At 46.1% G+C, this 27849-nt stretch overlaps 1 protein-coding gene across 3 annotated transcripts in view; it reads left to right on the top strand.

Annotated features, from left to right (window-relative positions):
- PNPLA7 (patatin like phospholipase domain containing 7) overlaps window positions 1-27849 on the top strand; it is a 126677-nt gene that overhangs the window by 94584 nt on the left and 4244 nt on the right. For 2 of the 3 annotated variants that reach the window (XM_064468889.1, XM_064468891.1), the window contains exons 28-34: window positions 5802-5918; window positions 10363-10432; window positions 12517-12633; window positions 15255-15403; window positions 16690-16842; window positions 19494-19601; window positions 25096-25180. In XM_064468889.1, coding sequence (XP_064324959.1) covers window positions 5802-5918; window positions 10363-10432; window positions 12517-12633; window positions 15255-15403; window positions 16690-16842; window positions 19494-19601; window positions 25096-25180 — 799 coding nt within the window. The remainder of the gene's footprint in view (window positions 1-5801; window positions 5919-10362; window positions 10433-12516; window positions 12634-15254; window positions 15404-16689; window positions 16843-19493; window positions 19602-25095; window positions 25181-27849) is intronic. The other variant, XM_064468892.1, reaches the window with a different exon arrangement.

The following is a 27849-nucleotide window of genomic DNA, read 5'->3' as shown; positions in this document are numbered from 1 at the left end:
GAACGCGGAGGATGTTTCACAAAGGAAAAGGCAGGTTTTGGCCCAACCTCAGGCTGTTTCAGGCATAGGTACCTTGAAACCTGCAAATAAGTAGCTGGAAGAGAGGTTAATGACCTCTGTTGGAGCAAATCTATTCTTCGTTAATAAGATGAAATGTTTACTTGAGGTTTTTCATGATTGTTCTGACAAGCTTGCCAGGCCAAATCCAAACCAGAAATTGTTCAAGGGTTTGAGAATGAAAAAAGACGACTGCTGTGTTGGAAGCCCTTTTCACTGTTAACAGCACAGTCCAGCAAACCGGTTGCATTGTAAATTGAAGAAAGCCATGAAAACCCTCTCTCTGAGTTCAGATCACAGCTAATGTACAAAGTAGCTTGAGGGATTACAAGACTTAACAGTGGCTATTCTGAGTTATTTTTGCTTGTATTGTGTCGCAGCAACTGTAGCCTGAGCAAGGAGAGTAGCTCCTTTCCCTGAGCACCAGCTCTGCGTGATGGCAGGGAGGTTTGTTGGGGATTCAGAGAAGACCCAGGCGAAGGGACGGAGTGTGAGCGAGACGACAAACCCATCAGATAAGCCCCAAACTCCCAGTGTCCAAAAGCTGCAGGAGCTTTCCTGCTGCCCTGCAGAGCAGCATCTCAGCCGGCGAGGACCACCGCAGGAGGTGGCTGCTGTGCGGGAGATGCTCTGGGGAGTGTCTTCGTTAAGCCACCGTAATGCAAAATGGCTTGAGTGCTCTCTGCTACAGAAGCTGCTGCTTCTGCTCCGCTAAAGCCCGCGAGCGTCTGCTGGTGAAGGTTATTGCCGAGTGCTCTTTGTGCAGAACCTTGCAGCCTGGCTCTTTTAGCCTGTGGGGGTTTTTTGAAATGTCTCCACTGTGATAGATTAGATAACTCGGATATTTTTTTAATCCATCAGAATAAATGCTGGCTTTGTCCTGCAGTTAGATCTTCTTTTGGTATTTTTAGAAATTGGCATGTCTGTAGTTCTACACTTGGGGCTGGGAGAAGGGATATTTTTAATGGGATGTGTTTTCTGGACCTAATGAAGCAGCAAAGAAATAAATTACTTTTTTTTTTTGGTCAAAATACAGAGGGGTATGAAAATTACCAGCCAGATTAGTTACTGTATATTTTCTTCTGTGTGTCTTCTGTACCTGTGTTTAACCAGCAACACAAACAAAAAAAAGCTTTCATGTTTCCAGATTGTTTTATTTTCTTGGTTTTTTCAATTGGAGAATTAATATTTCAAGGTATAAATATTTCCCAAAGAATGGAATATTCTACTATTGAAGGGAATATGGTTAAGGAACGTGTAACTAAAAAGCTTCCCATAATGAGAATTAAGAATTGCTGGGTAGGATGCTGGAGCAGTTTGCTGTCTGTGGCTGCATGGCAGCTGAAATACGGCGGGGAGGTCTGTGTGTGGCTTTCTGAGGTCGCAGTCACGAGGTTCTGTCTCTCCATGACCCTGCTTTAGTATTTGTGCATTTGGAGGTACTGTGGTTTAATGAGCTGATCTGGCCAAAAATTCATCACTTTGGGTTGTTTTTTTTATTCTTTTCTGTCATGCTGGTTCCTGGCCAGCTCAGCTCCCTGAGCTGCCTGCTGCAAAGGCACAGGGCTGGCACAGGGCAGCAGGGAGGCAGAACCGTCAGCCCCAGTTTGGGGCAGATCAAGGTCAGACTGGGTCCCAGTACTCTTCTTGATCCGTTACGTCTGTTGTTTTGGGGAGAAAAAGGCTGTTCTCTGCCATAGCAGGGTGCTGCTTGCACGCGGTAGCCCCTGTGGGGCTGGGTGCAGGTCAGCACGGCCTGGGAGCGCGGTGGCAGCGTGCGACCGACTGCGTGGCTCAGCGGAAGGGTTAGCGGGGAAGGGCGAGGTGCCCGCGCGACCGGGACCACACACAGTCCTCAGCTGTGGAAGTCACAGGGAGAGCATCGTTAGAAGGTGCAGTGTTTTGTTGTTTGCGTGCCAGATCTTCCTGTATGACAACAAGGTCAGATCCCTGCAAACAAACACAAAACCGGAGCTGAACTGGGTTGGCGTGAAGAGCGGGCGGGATATTGTGGGAAAGATACCTCCTAACAGAGGAGATGAGCAAAAGAAACTGGTCCCAGTCCCCGAGGTGAAGGGAGTCTTGGTTACAGTGCCTTAGCACTGGTCCAGGCACACCAAAAGGTAATACAACCTGAAGCAGCTTTAAGGCGCGCAGTGAATCCTAAATAAATAAGAGGTTCGTTACAGGTCGCACGTTAATGAATGTGCGCATATTCTCTCTTAAATTGGGTTGATGAGCTGCGGCAGAGAGCCTGCTTTGGGTGTCCTCCAGCCTGCTGGTGCTCGAGGACAGCGCTGGCCTGCCAAGGTGCACTCTGCTGCGGTTTGGTGCTTTTTAATTGCATCTTTAAAACTTTATCAACTGGGTTTGAAGGTTTTATTCGCTAGGTTTCTCTGCTCGCAAAAAATTAGAATACGACAGATTGCTTTTCCCTTGTAAGTCAGCTGAAGTGTTCCCTCTGGTTGCCTTTCAGATGGAATTCTGCATTTGAGATTATTAACAACAGAAGACAAAAATACTCTGTTTTTGTTAGATCTGAAAAATTTGTTAAGAGGAAAAATCTGTTTTCATGTAGCGATAAGGCCTGATGGCTCCTATTTACCAGTTCAATCATATTATTTGGGGTGTTGAAATTAACCCTAAATCAAGCATTATAATTTGGGAAAGTCAGATGAAAGGTTGCACGCAAAATCCGAACATGCCTCTTGCTTTGAAATGCCCACTTAAGGCACCAAACCGCCCTGCCTCTGCCCTGCAGCAACCACGTCAGCCAACGATCGTGCAGGTGGTGTGTTAATGTTAAGGATCAGGACGTCTGAATCTGATTCTAAACATACATTTGCTTACCTTGCCTCTCGCCTTCACCTGAGTCTGACATGGCTACAGTTTCTTAAATGGATTAATTTTAATTTTATTCAACTTTTGCATTTCTTAGTAGTTTACCTTCAAATCTGAACTTCCATTATCTGTAATTCCTGCCTTTGGGATAAATGTGTCCCTGTAGCGCTGTTTATCTGAAACTGTTGGCATGAGTTATGTTTTTATTTTGTCTTTAACATCTTTTTCTTTGTGAATTCCTTGGCTTGTTTCAGTGAGACGTGGACACTGAAAAGGCACTAAAGGAAACGCTGGCTGCTACCTCTAGTAGTTTAAAAAATACTTAATCTGTTCTGGTGTTTTAAGTTTTTGTTCTTGCAACAAGCTTTCCCATATCCTTGGGGTTTTTTTTTTTTATACTCAGGAACATTGACAAATCCTGGGATTATCCTGGGTTTTGACACAAGTTTAGAACCATTCTGCATCAAAGAATAAAATAACCAGAGATTACAATTCAGGTTTGTTTTTGTCCATCATCATGTGCATTTGCTCTTATTCTTCTGCTCTATGAGCAGAACCACCTTGTCCCTTCCGTGTTGAAGTTGCCTTGTAGCACAGGGTAGCTTTTAAAAATGACTTTGGGATTGAAGGTGTTTTTAATAAGAAAGCTTATCTTGCAGCAGAGCTGTCGAAACGGAAGTTCATGAGAGGGTCAGGAAGAATTGCAGAATACCTGCTCTCTCCTAAGAGAGTTGCTAGAGATGCCCTAAGGCTGCCCTTGCCGTCGCTGTGCTGGAGGGAACCGAAGCCGCGTCGCTCTTGGAGACGCCGGTGCTGGCCCTTGGTTAGCAGCGAAGCGTGAGGCGGAGCAGCAGTCGGAAGGCGCTGGCTGCCTCTCCGAAGGGTGATCTTTAACTTAATTTGTCTAGAGAATGGCAGGTGGTAGCAGCTATTCTTGGAAGACTGGGGGAGGCTGTTGGCCATCAGCATCTGCCGAAAGGGCATCTTCCAGTTACGAGAAATGAGAATATTAAGAAATAATGGTTAATTAGAAGTATTTTGTACCTGTACAAGATTACTGTGAGCATTAATTGTAGGGAAAATGTAGAGGCTCAGCATTAACAAGATCACTCACAACAAGGATAGCCCGATGTTTGGTGCCGAGTTGGAGAGATTTTTCTTCAGTGTTAAATAAGGACTTTTTGTAAATGCCTTTTTCCTTGGTTTAATCATTCTAAGTAATGTCAGAGACCAAATCCCTATTTTAAGTACAAAACTAATTCCATTTAACTCTGAAGCTGTGGGTAGCATGTCTATAGTTGGGGTGACGTACTGTCCTCTCCCCATCAGAACCTAAAATGAGGATGTGAATGAAGGTGACAGGTTCATAATCGGTTTTGTGCTAAGGCTTTTATGTTCTCCCACATTTCCTGTTTATAGACTCGTTTTTAAGGATCTTTTTTTTCCTCGTTTTTTGTATTTGGACCTGTATTATCTCAGCAGATAACTAATATACATTTAAAAGCAGCTGGACAATGTAGGCTAATCCTGCTTTTCTTTAATTCATTGCTAGAGTAAAGCAGAGGCCAGATGTTGATCACAGATCCTTTAACAGACTGCAATTTTAGAGGCTGCTTCATGCTGTACGTCGCTGCCTGGGTACAATGTCATGTTGTCTGTTAAATTATAGAGAACATGTAGAGAGAAGATACTTCAGCTAAGAGAAATATTTCATCCAGTGAAACCCTATTTAATTGTGAATGAGTTAATTGGGTTTTTTTGGTCTTCCATTGCTTTTTAACTGAGTATCATGTAATATATTAGGCAGTGAATTTTGATAGAATTTATTAGGATTTGAGGCCGATAGCATGGTTATAGGACAAATACAGTGGCCATAATGCCATATAGTTTAGGTATTTTCATCATTTTATCTTGTAGGTTAGTGCACAGACGTAATGCACTTGAAATGAAGAAAAAAAAAGAATCCATGAAAGCTTAATTACAGTATACGTGTGTTTGAGAGACACATTTGACAGTACCTGCTGCAGTTATGTAATATAATAGGTATCTAGTGCTTTAGGAAACCTAATGTCATTTGGTTTATCGAGCTTATGTAGAGTGCCCTTTGTAGTATCAAAGTGCTGGCTCCCAGGCAGGAGGTGAAGAGCACAGTAACTCACTTTGGGAATGAAAAATAATTGACACTAATACATAGAAAGCGTGTTGAAAGTGTGACTGACTTGACCCTGTCGCAGTGCCAGAGAATCACAACTATGGTTTTGTAAGGGCTTACCCTTACAATAAAAAAAGGCTTCAGACTGGAAGAAAAATTAGGTGTGATCCAGAAATGAGACAAGATGTACAAATGTTTGCATCAGTTCCTGTACTGCAGATTTGTGATTTCCTTTCTATGCAGGTGAACTGCACGTACACCATGGAGAACTTTAAACAAGCTGCAGTCCGTCTCAGCTCAAAAGGATAATGAAGAGGGAGATAACTAATAATATCTTTCTGTTATTAAAAAAAAAATAATCAAGAATTAAACTGTCCCATTCACATGCATTTGTTAAGGCAGAAACCTGTGCCCCTGCACGGCGCCTCAGAGGGACGTTTTGATTTATGGGTAGAAGGGAAGCAGTGCAAATGTACGTTCCTCCCTAGCCTTATTGCAAACTGGCTACAGAGTTTGCTGCTTTTTGTTTTAAATGTATGGCACCATACAAGGAGTCACTGGTTGTGGTTTTTGTAGTTGTGTTTCTGTCCCCTTGACAACTTTTGTACTTACGATAGCAATGCTTCCAACGTGTTGGCTGTAGAGTCTGAAACATGATGTCTCTCACATTGCATACATAAATACATACATTAATATGGATTCTTGCATAGATTTACTTTTGAAATGCCTTTTTTTTTCCATTTCTTTTCAGGTTATGAACTCAGTGTTTAAGACTATTCTAGACTTGACATATCCAATAACATCTATGTTTTCTGGAGCAGCTTTTAACAACAGCATCAACAGCATCTTCAAGGATAAGCAGATAGAGGTAGGTCGCTTATTCACTTTCTGTATAGTAAATGATGTCATTGTATTCTGTTGTAGCAGAAATAGCTTTCTTCCATGCTAATGTGAGATATGGGGCTGTGGGGTGACTGAAAACATGTTGAAACTGTGAATGTGATGTTACGTGAGTATAGGAAGGGGCCTATTCTTTCATTTTGGTGGGTTTATAAAACACAAGGAGTAGATTATTTGTAGCTGCTGTAGTGGTGTTTGGCAAAGGGATCCCGTTGTCTGAGAGAAGGTAAAATTGCGTCACTGAAGTAGAATTGCTGAGACTGTTTTATCATTATTTTTCTGCAAATCAGGTCTAAGAGACCCTTAGGGCACACCAGAAGAAGGTCTTAAATAGGGTAGCAATAGGCTTTTTTGTTGTGGTTTTTTTTTTTAAGCTAGAGTGAGTTTTTATGAACAGCCTACTGAAAACGGTAACAATGCCAAAGTGTATGGTTTCCTGGTTTGCATATGGTGACCTCCTGTAATTGCTAGATGCTGTATGGTCTACCTGGGCTGATACTGCATTCAGAATCCCACCTATCATCCATCCCTCAGCAGCAGCAATTTATAAAGCATGTTGTCAATGGTTGTCTTACTAGATCACCAAGCTTAGAGTGTGTTTGGGTACCCTTGCAGTCTTCCCTCATTTGCAGTTTTAACCAAATTATGCCTGTGCTTAGAATCCTTGTGATGAAAGATTATGTAGTAAACTAACACTGTATATACCTTAAATATATTTATTAAAAATAATCTAAAACATTCCCTATTTCAGTGCAAGTTTGAAAGTAAGTGATTAATCATCACATGGCTTAAAATAGCATTTTGCTGTGCAGGGTGGATGGTGCTGGGAACAAACAGGTTTTAGAGCGATAAGTCCTCCTTCCTGGAGTTATTTTTGTTCGTTATTTGGGCAACATCAGCCATACCCTCAGTTCTTTAATGATGCGTATCCCTTCCTGAAGCACCCCAGCTCCTATCTTGGTCCCAGCAGTGCCTGATATGAAAATACGGGATCGTCCAATGACTAAACCAGTTCCTCTCCACTTGCCTTGACGTAGCTGGGGAGCTGCCGCGTGCAAAGCACTGAGACTTCCTGGTGGTGCAAAGCACAGCCTCCTCTCGGTTCACTCGCTGTGAGCTGTGGATGGTACATTGCTGTGGGAGGCTGTAGCATAATGCTGAGCAGAGCTTTGAGGAGGAGTGAGTGACAAAATGGAAGAAAATCTCCTCTGAGCTTAGGTGGCCCCAGCTTCCCCTGGTCACTGCTTTTGATTTCGCCAGTGAATTTATTGTGCTTCCCTTGAAGCTGCAGCAGATTCCTTCCTTACAATTTTTAACAGCTGTAATTGTATGATCTGTTCTACCTTGCAGTCAGAGGAAGGTTTTGTCCAAGAGAAATCCAGTTCTGAGACACGCAACAGCGTAATCTTTGTGCACGCGTGCTGAGTGTCATAGGCTAAACCCTTCAGTCTGTGCCTGAGGATTTCCTCACCTTGGAAGGCTTCTGTCAGATAAATACGGAGAAATGTTTTGTAGCTCTGCTAGGAGAGAGGCAATTACTGCTTCGTTGCAATTCCTGTTACCAGCGTAGGTTAACCAGTCATGTCACTAGACAGATGGAAATTGAAAGCTGCCAAAGTGTAAAGGGTAACTTACAAAGTAACAGAAGCTGAAGTAAGATGCATTCAGCCTTGAACAAGTGTTTTCTTAAAGCATTATTTCAAAGCATCCAAACTGCAAACACCCATCTTTTCCCAGTAGCTGGGGTGGTTTTGGAGGGGGGTGGGGAGCAATGATTTCCAACTGGAAATACATATTGACAAGAGTTAATTACAGCCTTACAAACATAGGCTGTGTTTGGATGCTTGGCCACAACTGCTCCTTCCTGGGCGGATCCACAGTGTTGGCACCTGAGAACTTCCTACTCAAGGGGCTGGGGTGGGGACTGGCCCTTGTGTCTCTATAAAAGCTTAAAATCAGGAAGCGCTGGGCCAGATCCTGCTTCTTACCCCCGATGGGTGTGAGGTGGCTCTCCTGCTCTTCTCACACATGCCCTGAACCCTCCTCTGCGTCAAAACCAGGGAGCAGAAACACTTACGTTGAACTGTCATTTCTGACGCTGAAAGGGAGGCTTCCATTTTCTCTTAAATTTGCTCTCAACAACCCTTGTAATGTAGGAGTCTCCTGATTCCCAGCAGTGCTGTTTGTGGGGTAGCCCTGGTTACCAGCAACCCCCGTGATTGCTGCTACAGATGTCAGCCAAAGGCAGTCCATGAGAAGAAATCAGCCTGTGCAAGTTCTCCCAGGAAGGCACACAGAAATCCAGGGTAGGGCGCTTAAAAGATGTTTCCCAAGAAACACAGTTATTGCTCCTCTTAGCAATGCCCGTCCTTGTGGGAGAGTGCCAGGCTCTGGAATTATCATCTCCCATGCCAGAAGCACAAAATGCTCTTGCAAGTCATCTCAGCTGGAGGTTCAGATGTGAGGAGTCAGAAAAGAGTCTTATCAAGTCCTGTTTCAGACTTGAATAATGCTCTGTCTCCAAAATAAATGAAATTATATCTGAGAAATGCAGTCTTTATTACCACGTGATAGGTCTTGGTTTAGATTCCTTCGTGCATGTGTTTGCATGAATATGAAAGGAAGCGTCAGATAGACTTCTTTTCCTGTTCCCCTATTTTTGCTTAAAATGTGGTTGATGCACGGAGATCTGCAATCATCAGAATATCTTTAGCGTGGAGAGGCACCCCTAATACTCTTGTAGTCACACTTTATTCATCCGCCCTCCTATGGCATTTATACCAGATGGGTTGTAATACTTGTGCAGCATCTGTTAGTCCTCCCCTATTCCACCATCTTTGCAGAGCTGCTTAAGGGATTGAACTCGCTAGGAAAAAACCTCCTTGGCAGTTCAGAGTCTCGTATTGAACAGCGCAGAAGCCTATACCAGAAATACGGACTGACCAGAGAGGGAGTGCTTCTTAGCTCATACTGATAGCTGGAGTCCAAACCCTTGTTTGGCTTGAGTTTAAGGCACATCGGTGCTGTGCTAGAGAAGGCCCAGACGCCTTGTCCCATGAACAGAGGCTGGCTGGATAGGAAAGGAGGTTTACCTCTTCAGTCTTGGTTCAGCTTCATGTGATTGACAGAGAACTATCAGCTGTTGTTCTCTGGGCATAAGTCCAATTCAAACAAGTCCTCCCCCTTCCCATCTGCAGGCAACCCTTTAATTAGAACCACAGAGACTTTCCAGAACTATCCTCTCTCCAACAAACTCCAATGCATTTGGAACGCCACCCTCCCATTCATTTTTTCCAGCTGGTGGGTTGTGAGTACAGCCATGGCTGAAACAAAATCGAGGACTTCCCGTGCCAGGAGCAGGACTTGTTGGTTTGGTTTGGCCCCGTTGAATAAACTTGTAAAGGACTTATTAAGGCCATTCTTTTTGTGTATCATCCTCCTTCTTGGGTATGTTGTGTAACACACTACTCACCGCTATTCTGCTCTGTAGTATCTCAAGCAACCTCTGGGGTCTTCTTGAAGATCTACCTTGCAGGATCCTTTGTTCCTGTAGGTAATGCTGCCAAGTTTTGTGGTGGTCTCTTTGATTGCAGGCAGCTTGGGGTTTCAGCTGCCTTGCACTCCACCTTCTGCTGAAATGACTAGCTTCCTAACCACAAGGTGCTGATTGAAAGTCGGTCAAGAAGCCATGACTTATGTTCTTCCCTCACTTTATCTTGGGCTCTGGTGTCTCAGGAACTGAGGCAAGGAAGATGCTGCCTGCTACAGTCTTAGTTTGGGTTTACAGGGAAGCAAGTAGTTGCATGCTTATCCGTGGTGAATACGATTATGATGAACTCCACCTTGAGTGGAAACAGTTGGGTGAAATGCAAGAATGACCTTACTGGGTGAGATCAAAGGTCTTTCTAGCTAGGTGCCATGTATCCAGGGGAGGCCGAAAGCAGCAGGTATTTAGTGAACTAGATAAAAGCGAAATACATGAAAGGTGAGCCTTCCCTTCACATTGTCCTCCAGCAATAAACAGCATAGGGATCTCTTTAAATGAGAGTTATCATCAGACCCCCACACTTAATCTGAATGAAGAACAGACACCAGAAAGAAGGGGAACTCCTGCTTTGAGTGATGAGGTTTCTGTGCTGCTCTGTATGCTGGACAGTCCTCGGGAGCAAGTATTTCTGGCTATTAAAAACAAGGAAAGAAGGATTTTTGTCTGCCTTGGTTCTGCATGAAATGTTTGCGTAAGAAACAAATTTGTGAACTCAAACACAGGGCTGACGGGTTTTTCTCCATCAATGGAAGCATTTGTGTCTACAGCTCTGTCTACAGAGGCTGTTGCTTTGGTTTGTGTTAGGCATGGGTTTGTTAAGTGCAAGGTTACAGACTTAGTAAAATTGGGACCTCCTCTGTTGCAGGATCTGTGGATTCCTTACTTCACGATCACAACCGACATCACTGCCTCAGCAATGAGGGTCCACACGGACGGTGAGTGTGTAGGCAGCCTTTCCAGTGGCAGGTCGTAAATAATGATGTGAGACTTCGTGTTGACCCCGTTCCTGGAATTTTCCTCACCTTTAAATTTGTCTTTCCTTTTGTTTCTCCCTTCTCTGTTCCTTGCTGAGTACCAAGCTGTGGTGGTACACAGATAACAAGGAACAGAGCGGTTGGGAAGAAATTAAATGAGGTGCCGTATTCACTGTGTAGAGAGAAAATGGGTCCATTGACACCATTCTGTTTCCTTAAAATATCTCATGAAGTGAAGGTGTTTCAGCCATAAATCAGAACTAATGCAACCAAAACACTTTAAGATTCAAATTCCCCATAAGTGAAGCCGTTTTCCCAGTAAGGAGACTCCTGCACCTGAGGTAGAGGCTGGGTTAGGTTCTCATTTGTGTCCAGTCCTCTTTCTTTCTCTGGTGGAAAACTGTAATGTGCTTTACTGACTGAACAGAGGAGAAAGATCTGAGCTGTCTGCTCTGCTGTCAGGACGTGGTGGTAGCCCTGTGGGAAGCTTGCTTTAGCTTTTTTCTATTTGGGGTAACGGTGCAGTGAGTCAGGCTTCAGTGAGGAGAGTTGAAGCCTACCAGCCACCCCTTGGGTAGCTGAAGCCTTCGCTGCCACGTCTCTGATGTTTCGTCTTTTGATCTGGCGCAGGTGAGACTCTCCATTCCTGCCGTTAGGGTGTGGGTTACAGAACCGCTAAATTATACTGATACTGGGTCTTCGACCAAGGACAACCAAGGGAGCTAAAACTAGCAGATGAAGGATTAACCTTTCTTAGAGGTTTTGTATCCCTGTTCTGCAGCAGGTTAAGCCAACCTAGGTCATGAAACTCAGCTTGTCATCCAGCCATCCAGCTGCTTGTCCCTGCAGAAGTTTAATATAAGGATAGAAATCAGCTGGAGGGTGGTTATAGTTGTCTGTAGAATTCACTGAAAGGAAAGGAAGTAAGTTCCCAGATGCTGTAGCTGCCCACCTTGGTTTCATCTGTGGGGTGTAACATAAGAAGTCAGCATTTTTCCTGGGTGAAAGTTCTAACTCAACTAAAAGTATTAATAATAAAACCCCAATCTGCCAGTATTGACCTGTGCTAAACAGTGGGAGAGCTTAGGTTATAATTAGAAACAGAACTGTTGTCTATTTTAAAAAGAAAATAATTCCAGTTTTCTGGAAAGAGTTGCTGTTTGAAGCACCAAGTAGTTAATTATTGAGAAGTGAGCTAACACTGCAAATCTTATTTATTTTTGGTATTTTGAAGATTCACTTCTCAGGTGAGATTCTTGGCCTCCTTGGAAATGCAGTGTCTTCTCAATTCAGCTGATGCATATGTTAGCAAGAAATGAGTAAAAAAGTGCCTTAAAGCAGAACTTTTTACAGGAAACAGATGCAAACAATTTCTACTTGATTAAACTTTCTGTTTTGTAACAGCTTAAAATATTATAACTTTCTTCCTTACAGCACTATTAACAGAAATGCCCTAAGAAGAGATAAGATTCTGTGAAGATCACCACTATGTACTCACGCTGGTTTTACAAGTGAAAGTGTTTGCTTATGGCAGAGCAGGGAAAACAGCAGAACAGAGAATTTTGGGGCTTCTACAGCATCTATTTTTTTCATGTTCAGCTCCTGCTAAAAGCCTGGCTTTTGTGGATCTCTGTAGAACATAACGGCCTCAGCTGCACTTCAATCTGCTTATTCTTTCTATCCCTTTGTCCCCAGGAGAAGCCTTTTCCTTCCCTTGTCAGTGTAAGCTCAACAAAGCACTAAAGACGACCCCTGCAGTTAGGCATATGCTGAAATCTCCTTGAAGGCAATAAATATGAGGCATGGGCTTAAAACTGTTGTTTCTAAGGCCTTCGCCTGATAGTGCGTCTGAATAGCCTCTTTTTTTTCCCCCTAGCCAGGATTATGGTATAGAAAATAATAAACTGCTTTAATAACTTTCTAACAGTATTCTCAGGAGCGCCTCTATCTCCCGATTATTTTAATGAGTGCAAAAGCCTACCCCACCTCTGTGGCAGTAATTAATGCTGTTGCCATTCCCCGTTCCCTCCCTCTCATTCCTGCAGGTTCTCTGTGGAGGTATGTCCGTGCCAGCATGTCCCTCTCTGGGTACATGCCTCCTCTCTGTGACCCAAAGGATGGGCATCTCTTGATGGATGGAGGTTATATCAACAATCTTCCTGGTAGGTGCACAGATCAGTCGGGAAGAAGTTACCGAGGACTTTGTCTTTTTTTTTTTTTTTTTTTTTTTTTTTTTAATTTCAAAAAAGGGGAAGCAAGGAGAAATATTGCTGACACCTTTAATCTCGTGATGGTTACCAGGAGTCATTGTTCTCAGTTTCCTAGGTATTTGCTTTATCATGGCTTTATTAAGACTGTTTTTTGTTATGAAGAGATTCCTAATAGACATATTCTGAACATATAATTCTAAGCTAATTTTGAATTTATTCTAGTGCTCACTGAAAGGAGAGAGCAGAAATTAAACTGTGAACATATAGTCTATCTTTGAGTTTCTTTTCAAAAAGTATCAGTTGAATAAGAAATAATTATGAGAAAGGAACAGCATTAACTCTTGATTGCTCAGACTGGTGTCACCCAGAGCCTGAAGGGCTCAGCAGACAGGCATCGGTGTCTTGGTTAGCACGTGGCAGAGGTGGAATTCAAAAGACTTCAAAAAAGAGATGTGGAGTTTGGGGTGTTCTGAGCGTGAGCCCAAAGGGTCCAAGGCATGTGAATTCACTTGTGTGTGTTTGCGATGTGGTTTATGTCAGTGTCATCGTCATAGTCAGAAAGCATTGGAAGGTGGGCAGCTCAGGAGGGCGGCCGCGATAGAAGAGACACATGTAGTGTCATTGCAGTTTGTGACTATAATTGTGTACAGATAAAGTGGAAGGAATCTAAGCTAGAGAATCCGCATCTGAGCAACCTAAATCATTTACATGTTCAAGACAAACAGAATTACACAATCCCAGACCGGCAGGGGCTGGCAGGGCCCCCTGGAGCTCACCCCGTCCCACCCCTGCTCGAGCAGGCACCCCCAGAGCAGGGGCACAGGGCCGCGTCCAGGCGGGGGGTGAATGTCCCCAGGGAAGGGACCCCACAGCCTCTCTGGGCAGCCTGTGCCCCTGCTCTGGCACCCGCACAGGGAAGGGGTTTCTCCTCATGTTCAGGGGGAGCTTCCCATGTTCCAGCTTGTGCCCGTGGCCCCTTGGCCTGGCGTTGGGCACCACTGAAAAGAGCCCGGCCCCATCGTCCTGACACCCACCCTTCAGATATTTATAGGCACCGATGAGATCCCCCCTCAGCCTTCTCTCCTCCAGGCTGAACAAGCCCAGGTCTCTCAGCCTTTCCTCCCAAGGGAGATGCTCCAGCCCCTGATCCCCTTGGCAGCTCTGCGCTGGCCTTGCTCCAGCAGTTCTGCATCCTTCTTAAACTGGGGGGCCCAGAACTGGCCGCAGCACCCCAGATGTGGCCTCACTGGGGCAGAGCAGAGGGGGAGGAGAACCTCCCTCGCCCTGCTGGCCACACTCCTTTCCATGCCCCCCAGGACACCGCTGGCCCCCTTGGCCCCAAGGGCCCGGTGCTGTCTCAGGGTCACCTCGCTGCCCCCCAGCACCCCCAGGGCCTCTCAGCAGAGCTGCTTTCCAGCTATATTTTTCCAAGAGAGCTGTATTTGCCTAAAAACCAGAAATGGAAATAACACAAAATAGACGCCCAAAATCTGCATCTGCCATCACTGTCTGTGTCTGTAAGCAGAAGTATGAATTGCAAACCAAGGCATCTTTTCCCTCTGCATATACTGGAGGGGGCAAAGAGCAGACGTGCAGGTGACACTGGGTGGAAAAGACACAATAGACTGAACGAGCCCAGGAATATAAACCCAAGTTACAGAACAGATCTGACTTAAATAAGTGTCTAAATTAAGCATCTAAATTGGCTGTTCAGAGCTGTGGTTTTCCTACGCATAACTATTCTGGAAACTGCAACTATCTTGGACTCTGGGGGTGTGGAAGAAATATAAATGCATTCCGTGAGGTACATGTCCTTCTCTTCCCTCCCTTGGTACTTCCCTAAATCCTCACTTGTATTGAAAGGCTGCAGGTAGTCCTTTTACTGACCTTGAAGTAGAAAGTGTTGCCTCATTTCTCTCCCACTTCCAAATATGAATCTTTCTCTTGGATCCCAAAGCTTTTCTTACACGGAAATCCTCCCAGCCTCTCCTTGCTGTCTGGTTCCTGGGCTGGTTACCTTCTGTCTGCAGGGTTGACCCCTGCGCTGCTGACTCTCCTCTTCAAGGCTGCGGCCACTTGTTCTTTCTACAGCCTCCCCGGATCTTTTGTTCTCATGAGAAATGCTGCATGAGGTTAATTAATGTGGGTTTAATGTGCTTGTTCATGTTATACCTGCTCTGGTGTAACTGTGGACCCGAGCTGCACGTGTCCCACCTCCTCTCCCCCACTCCCTGCCCTGGAGTTTTGCTGCTGTGTTCACGTTGGTTCTGATCGGGGGAAAATGTACCCTGTAAGGGATGTTTACCCGCAGTTCAGCAGTGGGCACTCACCCTGAGGTTATGCCTGGGCTCGGTGGGGAGCGGGCAGCCACTGGCATCCCTACGTTAAAATGGAGCAGGTGGGGTAGGAGCCTCCCTGGGGAAATGGTCTCTCGGCAGAGTTGCTGCAAATGTTTCTACCTGAGGCTGTTCAGAGCCCCTCGTGGTAGGTACGATGTCAGCAGTATGGATGTGAGCTTTGGCTGAGCAGCGCCCGGGTGGGCAGCGCTGGTACTGATACGACTTTCCCACTAGCTGATGTTGCAAGGTCCATGGGCGCAAAGGTGGTGATCGCGATCGATGTGGGGAGCCGGGATGAGACGGACCTCACCAACTACGGTGACTGCTTGTCTGGCTGGTGGCTGCTCTGGAAGAGGTGGAATCCGCTGGCCGAGAAAGTCAAGGTATTGCAGACTATATTAAAATGGCAGCTGTTTTTATGTACAGAGCTGGAAGCTTCCCCTTGTTCATTCAGGGAGCAAGACTGGTGACAGACTGTCTTTGTTTCTTTGTTTGAGCTCTTACGTGTGGACAAAACAAGCTGGGCAGTGCCCTGACACCAAAGGAAAGGCAGTGATGGGAGAGGGTAGAGCCCCAGTCTGGGAAGGGGATGGTAGAATTGTTAGAGCAATGAAACCTTTTCTTAGAGGCACGGTAAGTTTTAATAAAGTCAGAATTTATGAATTTTACCAACAAAAGTAATTCAGTGTTTTGTCCTATATGTCTATGAACTGCCGATTTACGGAGATTTTAGTACTAGGCAGTCATTAACATTACTACTACTGATAAACACTGGGCTGCAGAATATGATTTTTTTTTTCTTGTTGCATGCAGTCAGGCCAACTCTGTTACTTATTCGTCTGCATTTCCAAAATTATCTGGCTCTGCAGCTGTCCCCTAAGTAAATGCTTTTTTTTTTGTCTTCCCTCCCAACTACAATTTACATGTTCCCCTATTGGAATTGGAAGTAAAATACGTGTTTGTTTTTCCCAAAGTTGGGGAAAATACTACAAACCGTGGGTACTGCTCTGTAATATAAAGTTTTTTCTCTGTAATAACTCCCTCCCCTGAAAAGGTATCATCACCCAAGAAGTGGCCTTTAGGAGCTGGTGCAGCTGTGGAGTGCCCTGCTGTGCCTTGGCAGAGTTAACCACGCTTTTTACTGGGGGTGGTGAAACACTGGCCAACCAGATGGATTGTAGAGTCTCCATCTGTGGAGATACTGAAAACTCAGCTGGACATGGTCTTGGGCAATCTGCCCCAGCTGATCCCGCTTGAGCCGGGAGGGTCGGACTGGATGTTCTTGAGGGGTCCCTGTCAACCTCAGCCACTCTGCGAAATCTCTGCCCTGGTACTGTAGAGATCATCGCTGATTTCTGCCTTGAAGGATCCCTGTGCCCCTCTCGCCTCAGCACAGATTGAAAGACTCTAGTTCAACCTTGAAATGCAGAAGTATGTTTGAAGGCAATTCCCTTTCTGCTGTGGATTATGGAGGCTCATCGGCTAGCTGTCCACCCTGTCTGGGAAACAGACGGAGGTGCTGATGTGTGAAGGCTTCAGTAGGCTTTTGTGCACTCTTGGAAAAAAAAATTGATAGATAACTTGCTTTGTCTCCATTGTGAATACAGAACATATTCTGAAATGAAATTTCTCAATTAATCATGGTTGCTGTGTCTGGCCTGGTTGGCAGGTGCTGAATATGGCAGAGATCCAGACGCGGCTTGCGTATGTGTGCTGTGTGCGGCAGCTGGAGATGGTGAAGAACAGCGACTACTGCGAGTATATCCGGCCACCCATTGACCGATACGGAACCCTGGACTTCGGGAAGTTCGACGAAATCTGTGTAAGTGCATCCTGGGGAAGGCAGCTCCCCGTGTTACTGTTCTACAGAAATCTGCTAGTTTGCGGTGCTAATTAGTGCCTCAGCTGTTGGAGAGCAAGAGAAGTCAGTTGGCACAGAGTGAATTGACACTAAATAATGCTGTGGAATGATATCATGACTGTGAGATTGGATTAACAGCAGAAATCAAGTTAGTGATCTTGATTATATAATGACCTGTGAATGGATCAGTTGCCTCGCTCTGTTTCGTGACAATCCTCGCTCAGCTGCCCGGTAAAAGCTCTTGGGTGTCTGAGCTGCTTTGGGCAGCAGGGGTTTGTCAGATGGTGTCATTTCTCTCCCTTCATTATGTAGCTTGTTGTCACATGAAAGATTTGAAGAAGTCTGTAGGGGAGGCCATGAATCACTGAAGTGGAGGGCAACATGCTAAAATATCTGGCTCGGTTAATGTTTCAGCACTTCTATTAATAAAACATATCATCCACAATTCCGCTGCTCCTGATAGAGTATCAGGAAAATGGCACCAATGTCAGTGGAAGGGCGTTGTGAAAAGGGTAGTACCAGGTTACACGTCTCAGGGATTTAGTTTTGTTTGTCTGTGTGTCGGAAACCAGCATGGGAAGAGCTGCCTCCAGATGTGCAGTTGAATTGTCTCAGTGACATAATTCAGCATTCATAACAAAAACGTCTCTGCCCAGGTAATGATAGCAATTTGGCTCATTGTCTCTTTTCAAGGAAGTTGTTTTACTGTCTCTTTCTATTCTTGGCCTGTTTCAGCCATGCAAGCATCTTCCATCTTCAGGCGTTTCTGCATAGCTTTGCTCTTTTCCTAGGCTGGCAAAAAAACCCCACCACCAATTTTCCTTTAAGCTGAGAACCTACAACGTTCATTAGGTTGATTTCTCTAATCCTGTCTTATAAATACTAAACAAAACCAGTAATACAGTTAAGCCCTGCAGATTCGCATTTGAGAGAGTCCTTAGGACAGCAGCTATTCCAATCCACCAGCTGATTTCCCCAATATAAATATTTTCTCAAGGATATTTGCTGTCTCGTAGCTCCTGGGCATACAGTGCTGTCTGCCAAGGTTGGATCTAAGACTGCTGATAAATAATATTCTTCGCTAGATCGAGTGCCCTGGCTGTTTTGAAAACCTTGATGAACGGGTCTGGTAGTTCATCACAGTAACAGAGAGTAAGCTGTCAAACCATTGTTCTGGCTTTTCTATTTTGGTGTCATTAAAGACATTTAAAGATGCCAGGCAAATTTTTCTTAGTGGAATAAAACTTGAGAAAAGTGCGGTTTCTCACAGGCGTCACTTTCCGTGAGCAAGTTCTTGGCGCAAGACACTGCAGGTATGGAGGGGCAGTGCCCGCTTGGGTTTTTGTTCCCTGCAGGGTAGCTAAACAACTTCTGTCCGCAGGGAAGCTTTAAACTGTGCTGACCTTAAAGGAAAGGGCATCCTAGCCATTCCTTTATAGGCTATGAAGTAGTGGGGGGTTTTATTTCAGCTACGTACCTGGATTTTACAGAAAATAGAAATGGGCACCATATAACCATTCGGCACGCTCAGAAGAAGAAATATCCCCTATTCTTGTCACAATCCCCCCTCTGTATCACCCTGCAGCAATAAGTCAGCTGCATGTCATTTCCCGAAGCTCAGGATGTTTTGGATCAACCTGACCCAGCCAGCTGTAGATCTGTCAAGTCCCTTTTCTTCCTGAATAATCACATCCGCCCTGCGCTGAGAAGCTACGATAGATTATGAGAGGTGAATTCCAGCCTGAGTGCCTCCCGTGCTTTGAACCCTGGTCCGAAAACCAGAGATGATACCAGCTCAGCCAAGGCTGCTTCCAGCACTCGGAGTCGCCACACAAGCCTGAGGTTCAGTGCGTGCTGCCAGTGCAAGAGCTGGAAATAGGACGCAGGGTTCCTGACACCTGTCCTTTCAATTTGATTTTTCAACGCTGTTTCTACCATCTTGTTAAGACAAAGTAAAACTTGGAGCAATTGGTTTATTTTTCCCAGTTGTTTCCGTGCTCGAGACGCAGTGCCATGTTACTCTTCCAAGCACAAATTACTTTATGCTTTTAAATTAAAGGAACATGGAGTTTGTGGGTCTGGTGTTGTCCGTGGGCCATCATTTCTGCTTCAGCAAACTAACACTTGCATGTTCAGCGCTGTGTGGCTTAACTCGTTGCAAGAGATTTTTGAGCCCTACGGTACCATTCTTTGCTAGCCTTGAGCCACGGGGGCAAGAGACACTAATTCATTAATACCTTCTTCCAGCGAAAGAGTTTGTACTGCAAGGGTGCATACGTGTGCCTCCTAAGCTTCTCCTTTATATGGCATTATTCTGTGAACCGCCTGTTTGAAGCCACTGCTGTAAAAATAGTTGTGTCAGGTGGCACTTTTCATGGCGTACTGTGGGTCAAAGGTCACGTTAGCATTTGGACTTAAAATAGCACCTTGTTTGCTTAATGGTTCCGCTAATTCTTAGGCTGAACAGCTTATGTAGCTGAGGCTGGAAGGCAGAAAAAGTACATCCTGGCTTTGGGGTAGAACTCTGGATTCCTTACGAATTTGCAGATGATGTAACATAATAGTTTTGTAGGTATTAATTACTTTTTTCCCCCTGATTCTCTTTTTTCCAGGAAGTGGGATATCAGCATGGCAAAACAGTATTTAATGTCTGGTGCAGGAGTGGAGTCCTTGACAAAATGCTGAGAGACAGGCAAGAAACCTGCAAATCCAAAACTGAGGTAAGTGTTCGATTTAAATGCACTATTCTGCAAGAGCTGCTTGGTGCGTGCCCAGAAACTGGGGCAGGGGTATGAAGGAGAATGACCAATTGCTTCAAATCCTTATTGCGAGCATGCATGTATTCGTTAGAACTGTATTTTAGACAAGAAAACGTACGATCAGTTTTTCAGAAGCTTCTTCCCTTGAACCATAGCCTGGATGAATGTGGTCCGGCACTTCTCATAGGTACAAGTGTGGCCAAAGTGTGCTCTTTGAGAGCCCGAGCTCTGATGTCTGCCTGCCCACCCCTGACACCTGATGCACGCCCATGCAGAGATCCAGCCGTGTCCTCAGCGAGTACGATGCGGTCTCTGAAACCCCAGGAGCCGATGTAGCACTCGGCAGCACAGCTCTCCTGTTGCTGTTTCATTCTGACAGGTTATTGACACCATGTTTGTAACCTGGAATCCTTCACAACACCAGCATCCTTGAAGGAAGGCAGGACACTCACCAAACCAGCGTTTTCTGAGACATGCATCCCATCTGTACGTGTTTATACACCCACCTTTTTCTTCTGCTTCCCTCTGCGCATCGGCAGTCTCGAGGGCACTGAATGCTGCCGCGCCGAGCGCCGGGGCGGGGGTTTGTCTGTGCCGCCACAGGTCCTGCGAGGGAGGATGGTCTGTGGTTTCAGGTGATGGGCCACACTTGTACCCATCGCTTGAATGCGCACGTGGACTGCCTCCTTGGGTAATGCTGGGCGGGCACAAGTAACCTTTTAAGAATTATTTTTCATTTATTCTCGTGCCACAAACTTCAGGTTGTACCTGGATATTGTTCTTGCTGCTAGAAACTGGTCTGCCAGGGCAGCGGCTCTCTGCCACCGGCTGCCCGATGCTTGTCACAGGGGACGTGGCTCGGGGTCGCTGGCATTGACCTCTGCCATTGCTGGCTTTCAGGGTGTGACTAAATAGTTCTCAGATGCCTCCAGAAAACCAGTTCAGGTTTTAATTCAAAACCCTTGCTGGAGATGTATTTTTAGCCAAGAGTTAAAATCCCTGCAAAGCCATAGATTTCTTCCTTTGTTGCTTTTCTTCCTCACTCCTCTATTAGAAAAAGCATTTTGCAGAGCCGTCGCTAAGGCTCTGCAGAAGCTTGCAGCGCCGTCGAGGTGCTGGGTTTCATGCACCTTGTTCTGCCTGCTGCAGCGCATCCGAGCACTCGCTGTATGGTTTGGTAAATGCCTGATTATGGTAAATCTACAGGCTACATAGCGTTGCTGTGCGGTTTGAGTCCAGTTAAGATTCCTACTTAAAAGCAGGATAAAATTCTCTTGGTTTTACAGTTTAAGGATTGAGGTCAGCTTCTAGAGTTGGTTCATAACTCAGTGGGCTGACTGAATTTCTTGGCGGAGAAGATGCGGTTGTTTTTGAGAAATAGTTATCACCTTTATGAGGACTTGGGTACAATATTATAATATATTGACTTACTATCCTTACCCTCCTTCAAATTCCTCTGATTTAAAACCTAAGTGCAACAAAAGGCTTCATGTGTTATCCAGTAATTCATCTTTATTGTCTTTTAGAGATAGGGAAATGAGCAGTAATATTTTAAGTGATTGCCAAAATGTATTATAACTGTAGCGAGCCTCACTAAGGAAAGTCAATAGAAGTGAAAAATGACATTGAGGATTTGCAGCCCTTCCAGAGATCAGTGGTAGAGCACTTTTGCTAGGAGGGAGACGGCATGAGCAAGGGGAGAGGAAGGGCAGCGCTTGCAGGGATGGGTGTTAGCCCAGCAACGAGGGGTGGATGGCGCCCACATCGGAGGTAGTTGCCCCAGACCCCCATTTGTCACCAGAGGGAGGTGAGCCTCCGTAGGGTGTGAGTCACTTGACGAAATGGGGTAAGGTGAATGGCACCCTCGGCTCCTGCCATGGGAAGGGAGCCAAGGGAACCAGTGCCAATGGCTTCCTGTCATCAGACGAATCCCACCAAGCTGCCTGGCAGGGTGAGTGGCTTTGGGAGGAGCACAGGGGGACTAAGCTTTGTGGGAAACTAGCTGGTGACCTGAGGAGCCCCAAAACTCATCAGTTTGTTATTTCTTACTGGGAAGATGACCTGGACTGGGAGATAAATTAGTCTGAGCTGTACCAGATGGGTCCCCATTCTGCTTCTGAGGCCTTGTGTTCGGACAAGTTATAAGCTGGTTTGTGTTTATGTGTATTAATGGTCATAAGGAGAAGTCAAGGGAGAGAAAATTGTGCCTCAGTTATATGCCCTATTTCATCTTCTAACTTTTATCATCAGCTGTTAACAAATTCAAACATTGCTGTAACAAATGCTTCTTTTAAAGATGAATCCTTTAAAAATTGCCCATTATATGGGATACAGTAATGCAGGCTAATATTTCAGTTAAATCATGATATAACAGCTGTGACTCAAGCAGCATGTTGAACATTTATCACAATCTAACCTGGCTTTTATGGCCCTTCAACTGCCCTGGAGATCAAATATGTCACATACTCATAGTAGACGTAGCCTGTGATTGCATTGCTGTGTACGCACTTGATAACAAGGCAGAAAAGTGCTGATTGCTGAAACACCAAGAGTATGACAATAACGGGTTCAGGAGAGTGACTCAACAAACTGCCCAGGTTATGGAGCAGGAACCATCAGCTTTGTGCATTCCCCCAGACTTGATGCTAAGGCCCAGTTCCAGGCTCCGCTCCCAGGGACCTAGGAGGTCTTCTGCTCTTACTGGACTCCCGAGTTTTCAGAGGAAAAAACAAGATTTTTTTCATCTGACTTTTGTTTCAGTAGATTTATTTCTACAAAGTAACAAGTATTGCAGGCTTCCGCTGGGGTGTTTGTCTTTTTCTTTTTTTCCCTTAGTCCATTAGACTCACTTAAGTCCTTTAGCTCTGCTGTCTTCCAGGGATAACAGCTGATATTTTTAACTTGCCTTTCATTAGGGAAGGCTTTGATGCTCTATATGTTTTAGTTCTTCAGCTATTTCTGGAGTGCTCAACATCTGAGCGAGCCGAGCACGGTTTCTTATCATCTTGATTCCATGTTGTAAGCACTGAATTTTTACTTAAAAACTCCAGATATTTAATCATTTAGATACTTCTCTACTTTCATCATTCAGTCACTGTTTATCTTGTCTCAAAAATGCAAGTACCGAAGACACAAACAACAGGAACCTTACATGAACTTCACTTGAAGAAGCCTTACTCTTCCCCAGCACAGAATAATGCAATACCATTAATTGGATCTCCTCGGGGAAGTTTTGTCTACTGAATTGTTATGCATAGTCAAAGCTAAATATAATCTAGAAGACTACAATAGTAACTGTCTTTCTCCTCTAATTTATTTAATAAAGATTGTGCCGAAGAGAATACTTAACTCCTTGGAAAAAAAAAATATCAGCAGAAAGGTTTTAGAGTAGGTTTCAAATGAATCGGAGATGCTTCTTTGCCTCGTGTTAACTGATGGGAGTGTGGTTTCGTCCTTAAAAGTAGTGAGAGGAAATGTTTAAACATTAAATTCCTGTTTGCAAAGCATCAGATGAGCGTGGGGAGACACCTCGTTTCCCCCAAGTGGCGTTCCAGTCTTAGTGGTAAGGCACGCGGGATCGTCTGTACGTCAGCGACCGTAACAGATGCTTCCGCGGGTACGGTCACCCTTGCGACTGCCCTCATGCTCACCTGTCCTCACGGCTCGTCTGCGGGAGCACGCGAGCTCGTTGTGGTTTTCCTGCAGCACCTTTTGGTGGTGGTCGCTGCAGGATCTTGTTTAGCCCTGGGCTTTTGTCCCCTCCAGCACCATCCCTGTCTGCTCCGATCTCCCAAGGGCAGCCACGCCTGAGGGCTGGGTGCAGCCGCTTTGTCTGCTTGGTAAGTGTCCACGTTTCTAGAGTAAAGGCAATTGCCTCGAACATTGCTGTGTCTGCTTGGTGGCCAGGGTTTGCACATATCCCTCGCTTAGTCATATGGCACAAAATGAAGATGTAGATACTTTTTTCCTCCTGTCCTGGGAACAACCTTCTGCAAACACTTCACTGGGACCATTCGGGTCAGATGTTCAAAATGAGAGTGGACTGACTCACCTTTCTTGACGGTTCCTTAATGGTCAAACTGAGCTTCTGAGCTTCCTGACTTCACTATACTTCAAAGTGTGTGTCCTAAAATACTGCTGCTTCATTTCACACAGGTATTTTTTCATTCCCTCTGGGCTTTTCTCTATCCACCGCTCCCCACCAGCTGTTTGTCCTGGATCCGCACCTTGCTCTAGCTGTACTAAATTACATCAAAAGTTAGTTACGGATTAAAGGTCAACTGAGAGCGATCTGCTGCAGCTGTAATGGGCTTCTGCTGTGACCCCCACGGGGGTTGTATGATTCATAGTACCAGCGCTCTTGCCAGAAGAGCAAAGAATTGCTCATAAAAACCCTGTGTTAGGAAACTGCCCTGTCTGGAAGCACGTGGACAGGTCTGGGTGTTTAGAGGCTGTCACAGCAATTCCTGGCAGCCCAATGCCGATAACATGCCCTCTGCCAGCTCTTCCCTGTCTCTCTCCTCTGGGGGTCTGTGCTATTGTACTAATTAAAATCACCGTTTTTAAAACAATATGATGGGTGTTCAGGTTTCATGTGGTGACCTTGTGCCTGGCCCTGAGGAGGCAGGTAGGCTTGCTCATGGCATAGCATGTGGGAAGACCAAAATGATTCTTAAATGCCAAAGTTGGGTTTTATTAGAGGAGAAACTGGAGCAGGCAACTTCTCAAAATAGAGAACACTCAACCCACTGCTTGGGTGAGACAGAGTAAAAATAGAAAGGGTTTATTGAAAAGAGGAATTACAGTGGAAAATATTTCTCCTTGCAGGCAGACCACATCCCTTAGGCTCTTGCTCGCTGCAGCACCTCCAGCTCCGCAGCTTGCTGGGGTCCCCGGGGGGGTCCTGGTCTCCCCAGTGCCTGGGCTGCTGTCTGTCTGTCAGTGCAGCCTCCCATGGCACCAGGCTGCAGGCTCGGGGCTGAGCCATGTGCCCACCTGGGTGCTGGGGCCTCTTCTCCTTCTCCCAAGGGAAGGCAAAAGCTCCCTGGGGGCTGCACCTGTCTCAGCCGGTCCCTCTTGTAAAGTAATGCTGATGGAGAACAAACAAGTAAAACGAGCACTGTCTGTCACGGAGTCCGGACCCCCTGGTTCTTGGCTGTGTGGTGCTTTCTATAGTTTGCTGAACTTTTAATAAGGCTTCTTGTTGCGTGGATGGAGGAGGAGCCATTAGAGGTTCTCTCACTGTTTGCACTTGGGAATCCCATCTCTGCCACCAGACCTGCATCAGGAGAGTTGTTTTGTGAATTACTCACTGATGAGTAATGGCTTTTGAGGCGGCAATTGTGGAGAATTTGTGTGTCTGGAGCTTTGTCTGTTCAATATCATTTTTGTGTAATAAAAAGACTCGGATGTTTTGTATTTGTTAACATACCTAAAACTTAATGCTGTGTTTCAGAATGTGACCTGTCCCACCACCTCTTTTACGGACCTGGCAGAAATCGTGTCCAGGATCGAGCCCGTGAAAGCACCCGTGGCAGATGGTGAGTCGGGTGATCCGGCTGGTGCTGCGGAAGCATGGGGAAGGGCAGCGAGGCAGGGACGGCTGCTCGCGCCTCCTGTGCCCCTTGTCTAATGGCGTTCCTTTAACACCCCATGCTGTAAATTGTGGCGGTTCAGGGCTGGCTGCCAGCTCCGGTGTCTGCTGAGCAAAGCCGAAGGCTGCCTCCCTGCTTCCTCCGGAGCCCCTGCCTGCAGGTGTGCCGAGCTTCCCCCGGCCAGACCCTCCGCCTGCCTCCGCCGGGAGAGGGTGGGAGTCGGAGGTTTCTGCCACGGCGAGACGTCCGCCGCCGCCTGTTACCTGCGTGGTACGGCGTGGTTTCCTGGTGGGGGGAATCCCTGCTCAAGTTAGCCTAATCTGAGAGAAGTAACACGTGTGGCGAGTCCTGCCCCTTGTGCTGGCCCATGTCCTTGCGATGGCTTTGCTCTTTGGTCCCTGTCCTTCTGAGACGGGAAGGAGGCTGATTTAAAGCTTTCCCTGCTGTTGTGAGTAGGATCTGGAGTGACTCACTGGCTCCGTTGCTTTTTGTACGCTCCTGTAACAGGGAGCACTAGCGAACGAGCTAATGAGAACAGGTAACGGCTCCTGCATCTTTACGCAAAGGCACCCGAGTGCCTCGCGCCTCAGTCGTGACCTGTGCAGCCATTCCCTGTACGTGCCATAACCAAAACTCACTTAACAAAAAAGGATCAGAGCTTTGCAGGCCTGAAATCTCTGTGTGCTTCACCAGTGCTAGAGCTCTTTATAAACAGTCTCTCCCCTCCTCCCGATTCTTGTTCTTGCAGAGGGAAATCTAAAGTTAGCAGTCCTCCCATCTGTGACTGTTTGTAGAGATGTCCCTGTGGTAATTTGAAATGCTAATTGCAATCATATGCCTTATGAAGAAAATATTAATCAAATGTGGTTGAAACAGCCATTGTGAATAAGAATGAAGAGTTCGTGTGACATGATTATTTAAGGCACAGGCATCGAGACCTGCGAAGATTTAACCAGTGTACTGGGGACAGATGTCCCTCCTTTATTTAGTTTCTCATTGTCTGCCCCTACTAGGAAGACCTGCTTTCTGCTGGGTGAGGCCATGAACACAAGTGTAACAAAGGGTCACGTCTTTCAGAAAGTAGGTAATGGCACGTTTTGGGCTAAGGAGGGCCTGTGCAGGGGCTGCCTGGGGCGGGATGGGCAGGTGCCACGTGCTCCTCGCGGATGCTGAAAGCTCTTGGTTGTAGAGACCCCAGAGGAGGGGGGAGGATCGCAGGAGGGAGTCGCGCATGTGGGTGCTGTGTCTCGAAGGACCCTTTGTATTCAGGTTGTGGGTGACTCCATGTGCTGCCTGCAGGGACCTTGCCTGTTTTTTGGTGCGCAGTGGCTGTAAAGGCGTTCCTCTGAACGTGGCATCGCCTTGGTGCCTCCAGGATGGCATCGCTTTTGCTTAGGAGGTATCTGGAGCTGTGGGGGAAGCGGTCTGTACCGAGGCGAGCTCAGGTGGAGGGTGACACCTCCCTGGCCGTGGCCTTGCAGCTGTCAGATGGTTTCTCGTATGTGCTGGTGAGCCTTTGCATTTGTCTGGTCTTGGTGGTGGTGCAGATGCTCTGACTGCTTTTATCCCATGTAAGTAAGAAGAGAGTGCTTCTTGATAGCCTGCTGTGAAACGGCACTGTCAAAGAGGGTGAAACCCTTTTTGTCCCTGGAAATCCCTTCCTGCCTGAGATCTTGGACCACAGGGATTTAGAAGGGCTCTGTCTGTCCTGACAGCATACCGCAAGTCTCAGGCTGGGTGGAGAAGTTACGTCAATAATTTTGTTCTAAAGAAAGAAAATTAAAATGATCATGTTGTGATTGGGAAGCCCCGAAGGGGGAAATGTCAGTACAAGGGTTGAAAGGCCCCGCCAGGCTGAGGCTGGCGGAGCCTCCAGGTCAGAAGCCGTATCTTCTCTGGGGGGAAAAGGGCAGTGAAGTTTTTTCTCTGCTCTTGAGCAAACTGAGAGCAATGATTGAAAGCATTAAAAAAAAAAAAAGGGGGGGGGGGAGGGAAGACTGTCCCTCAGAAATGGGTGAGTAAAGGGAAGCCAGGCAAAGCCCTGCGCTGGACCCAGGGTACTTGTACTGCCAGTGAGCAGGTGTGGAAGCATCTGTAGGGGAAGAGAAGCTCATTTTCACAGCTGAGCCACTGCAGTTTTTGTGGCTGTGTCTCCGTTCTGCATCCAAACACTTCTTCGATTGGGATTTTCTGCCTTTGTTCAGCTGTAATTGCATTTTACACAGTGTAGCCGTGGCCGGGGGAGCACAGATGCCATCCTCCAAGGGTGGCTCAGCTGCATCTCTGGTCACGCTCCCACCTGTAAGGGATTTCTGATGACCAAAGTTGCACAGGCTCCTTGGTGATCTCCCACAGCAGGTTTCATGTCCCATTTCTCAAAGCAGCGATGCTTTGGGCTGTCCCCACAGCCAGGTTTCACAGTATGAGGTGATGTAGCTGCGTGCTGCTCCTGATGGCTGAAGGAGATCAAGTTGTGTAGCAGAGCAATTGTAGCAACAGCCGTTTGGGAAAGAGAAACGTTAATCATGGTGTCAAATGCCTGGTCTGGCAATACAGCTGAAGCAGGAGACATCCCAAAACCTCTCAAGGGACACAGTTATTGGGTACTAGGTCAC

The sequence above is a fragment of the Phalacrocorax carbo genome, chromosome 18 (assembly GCF_963921805.1).
Source record: "Phalacrocorax carbo chromosome 18, bPhaCar2.1, whole genome shotgun sequence".
Lineage (NCBI taxonomy): Eukaryota > Metazoa > Chordata > Aves > Suliformes > Phalacrocoracidae > Phalacrocorax > Phalacrocorax carbo.
This window is presented reverse-complemented; position numbering and strand designations above follow the sequence as displayed.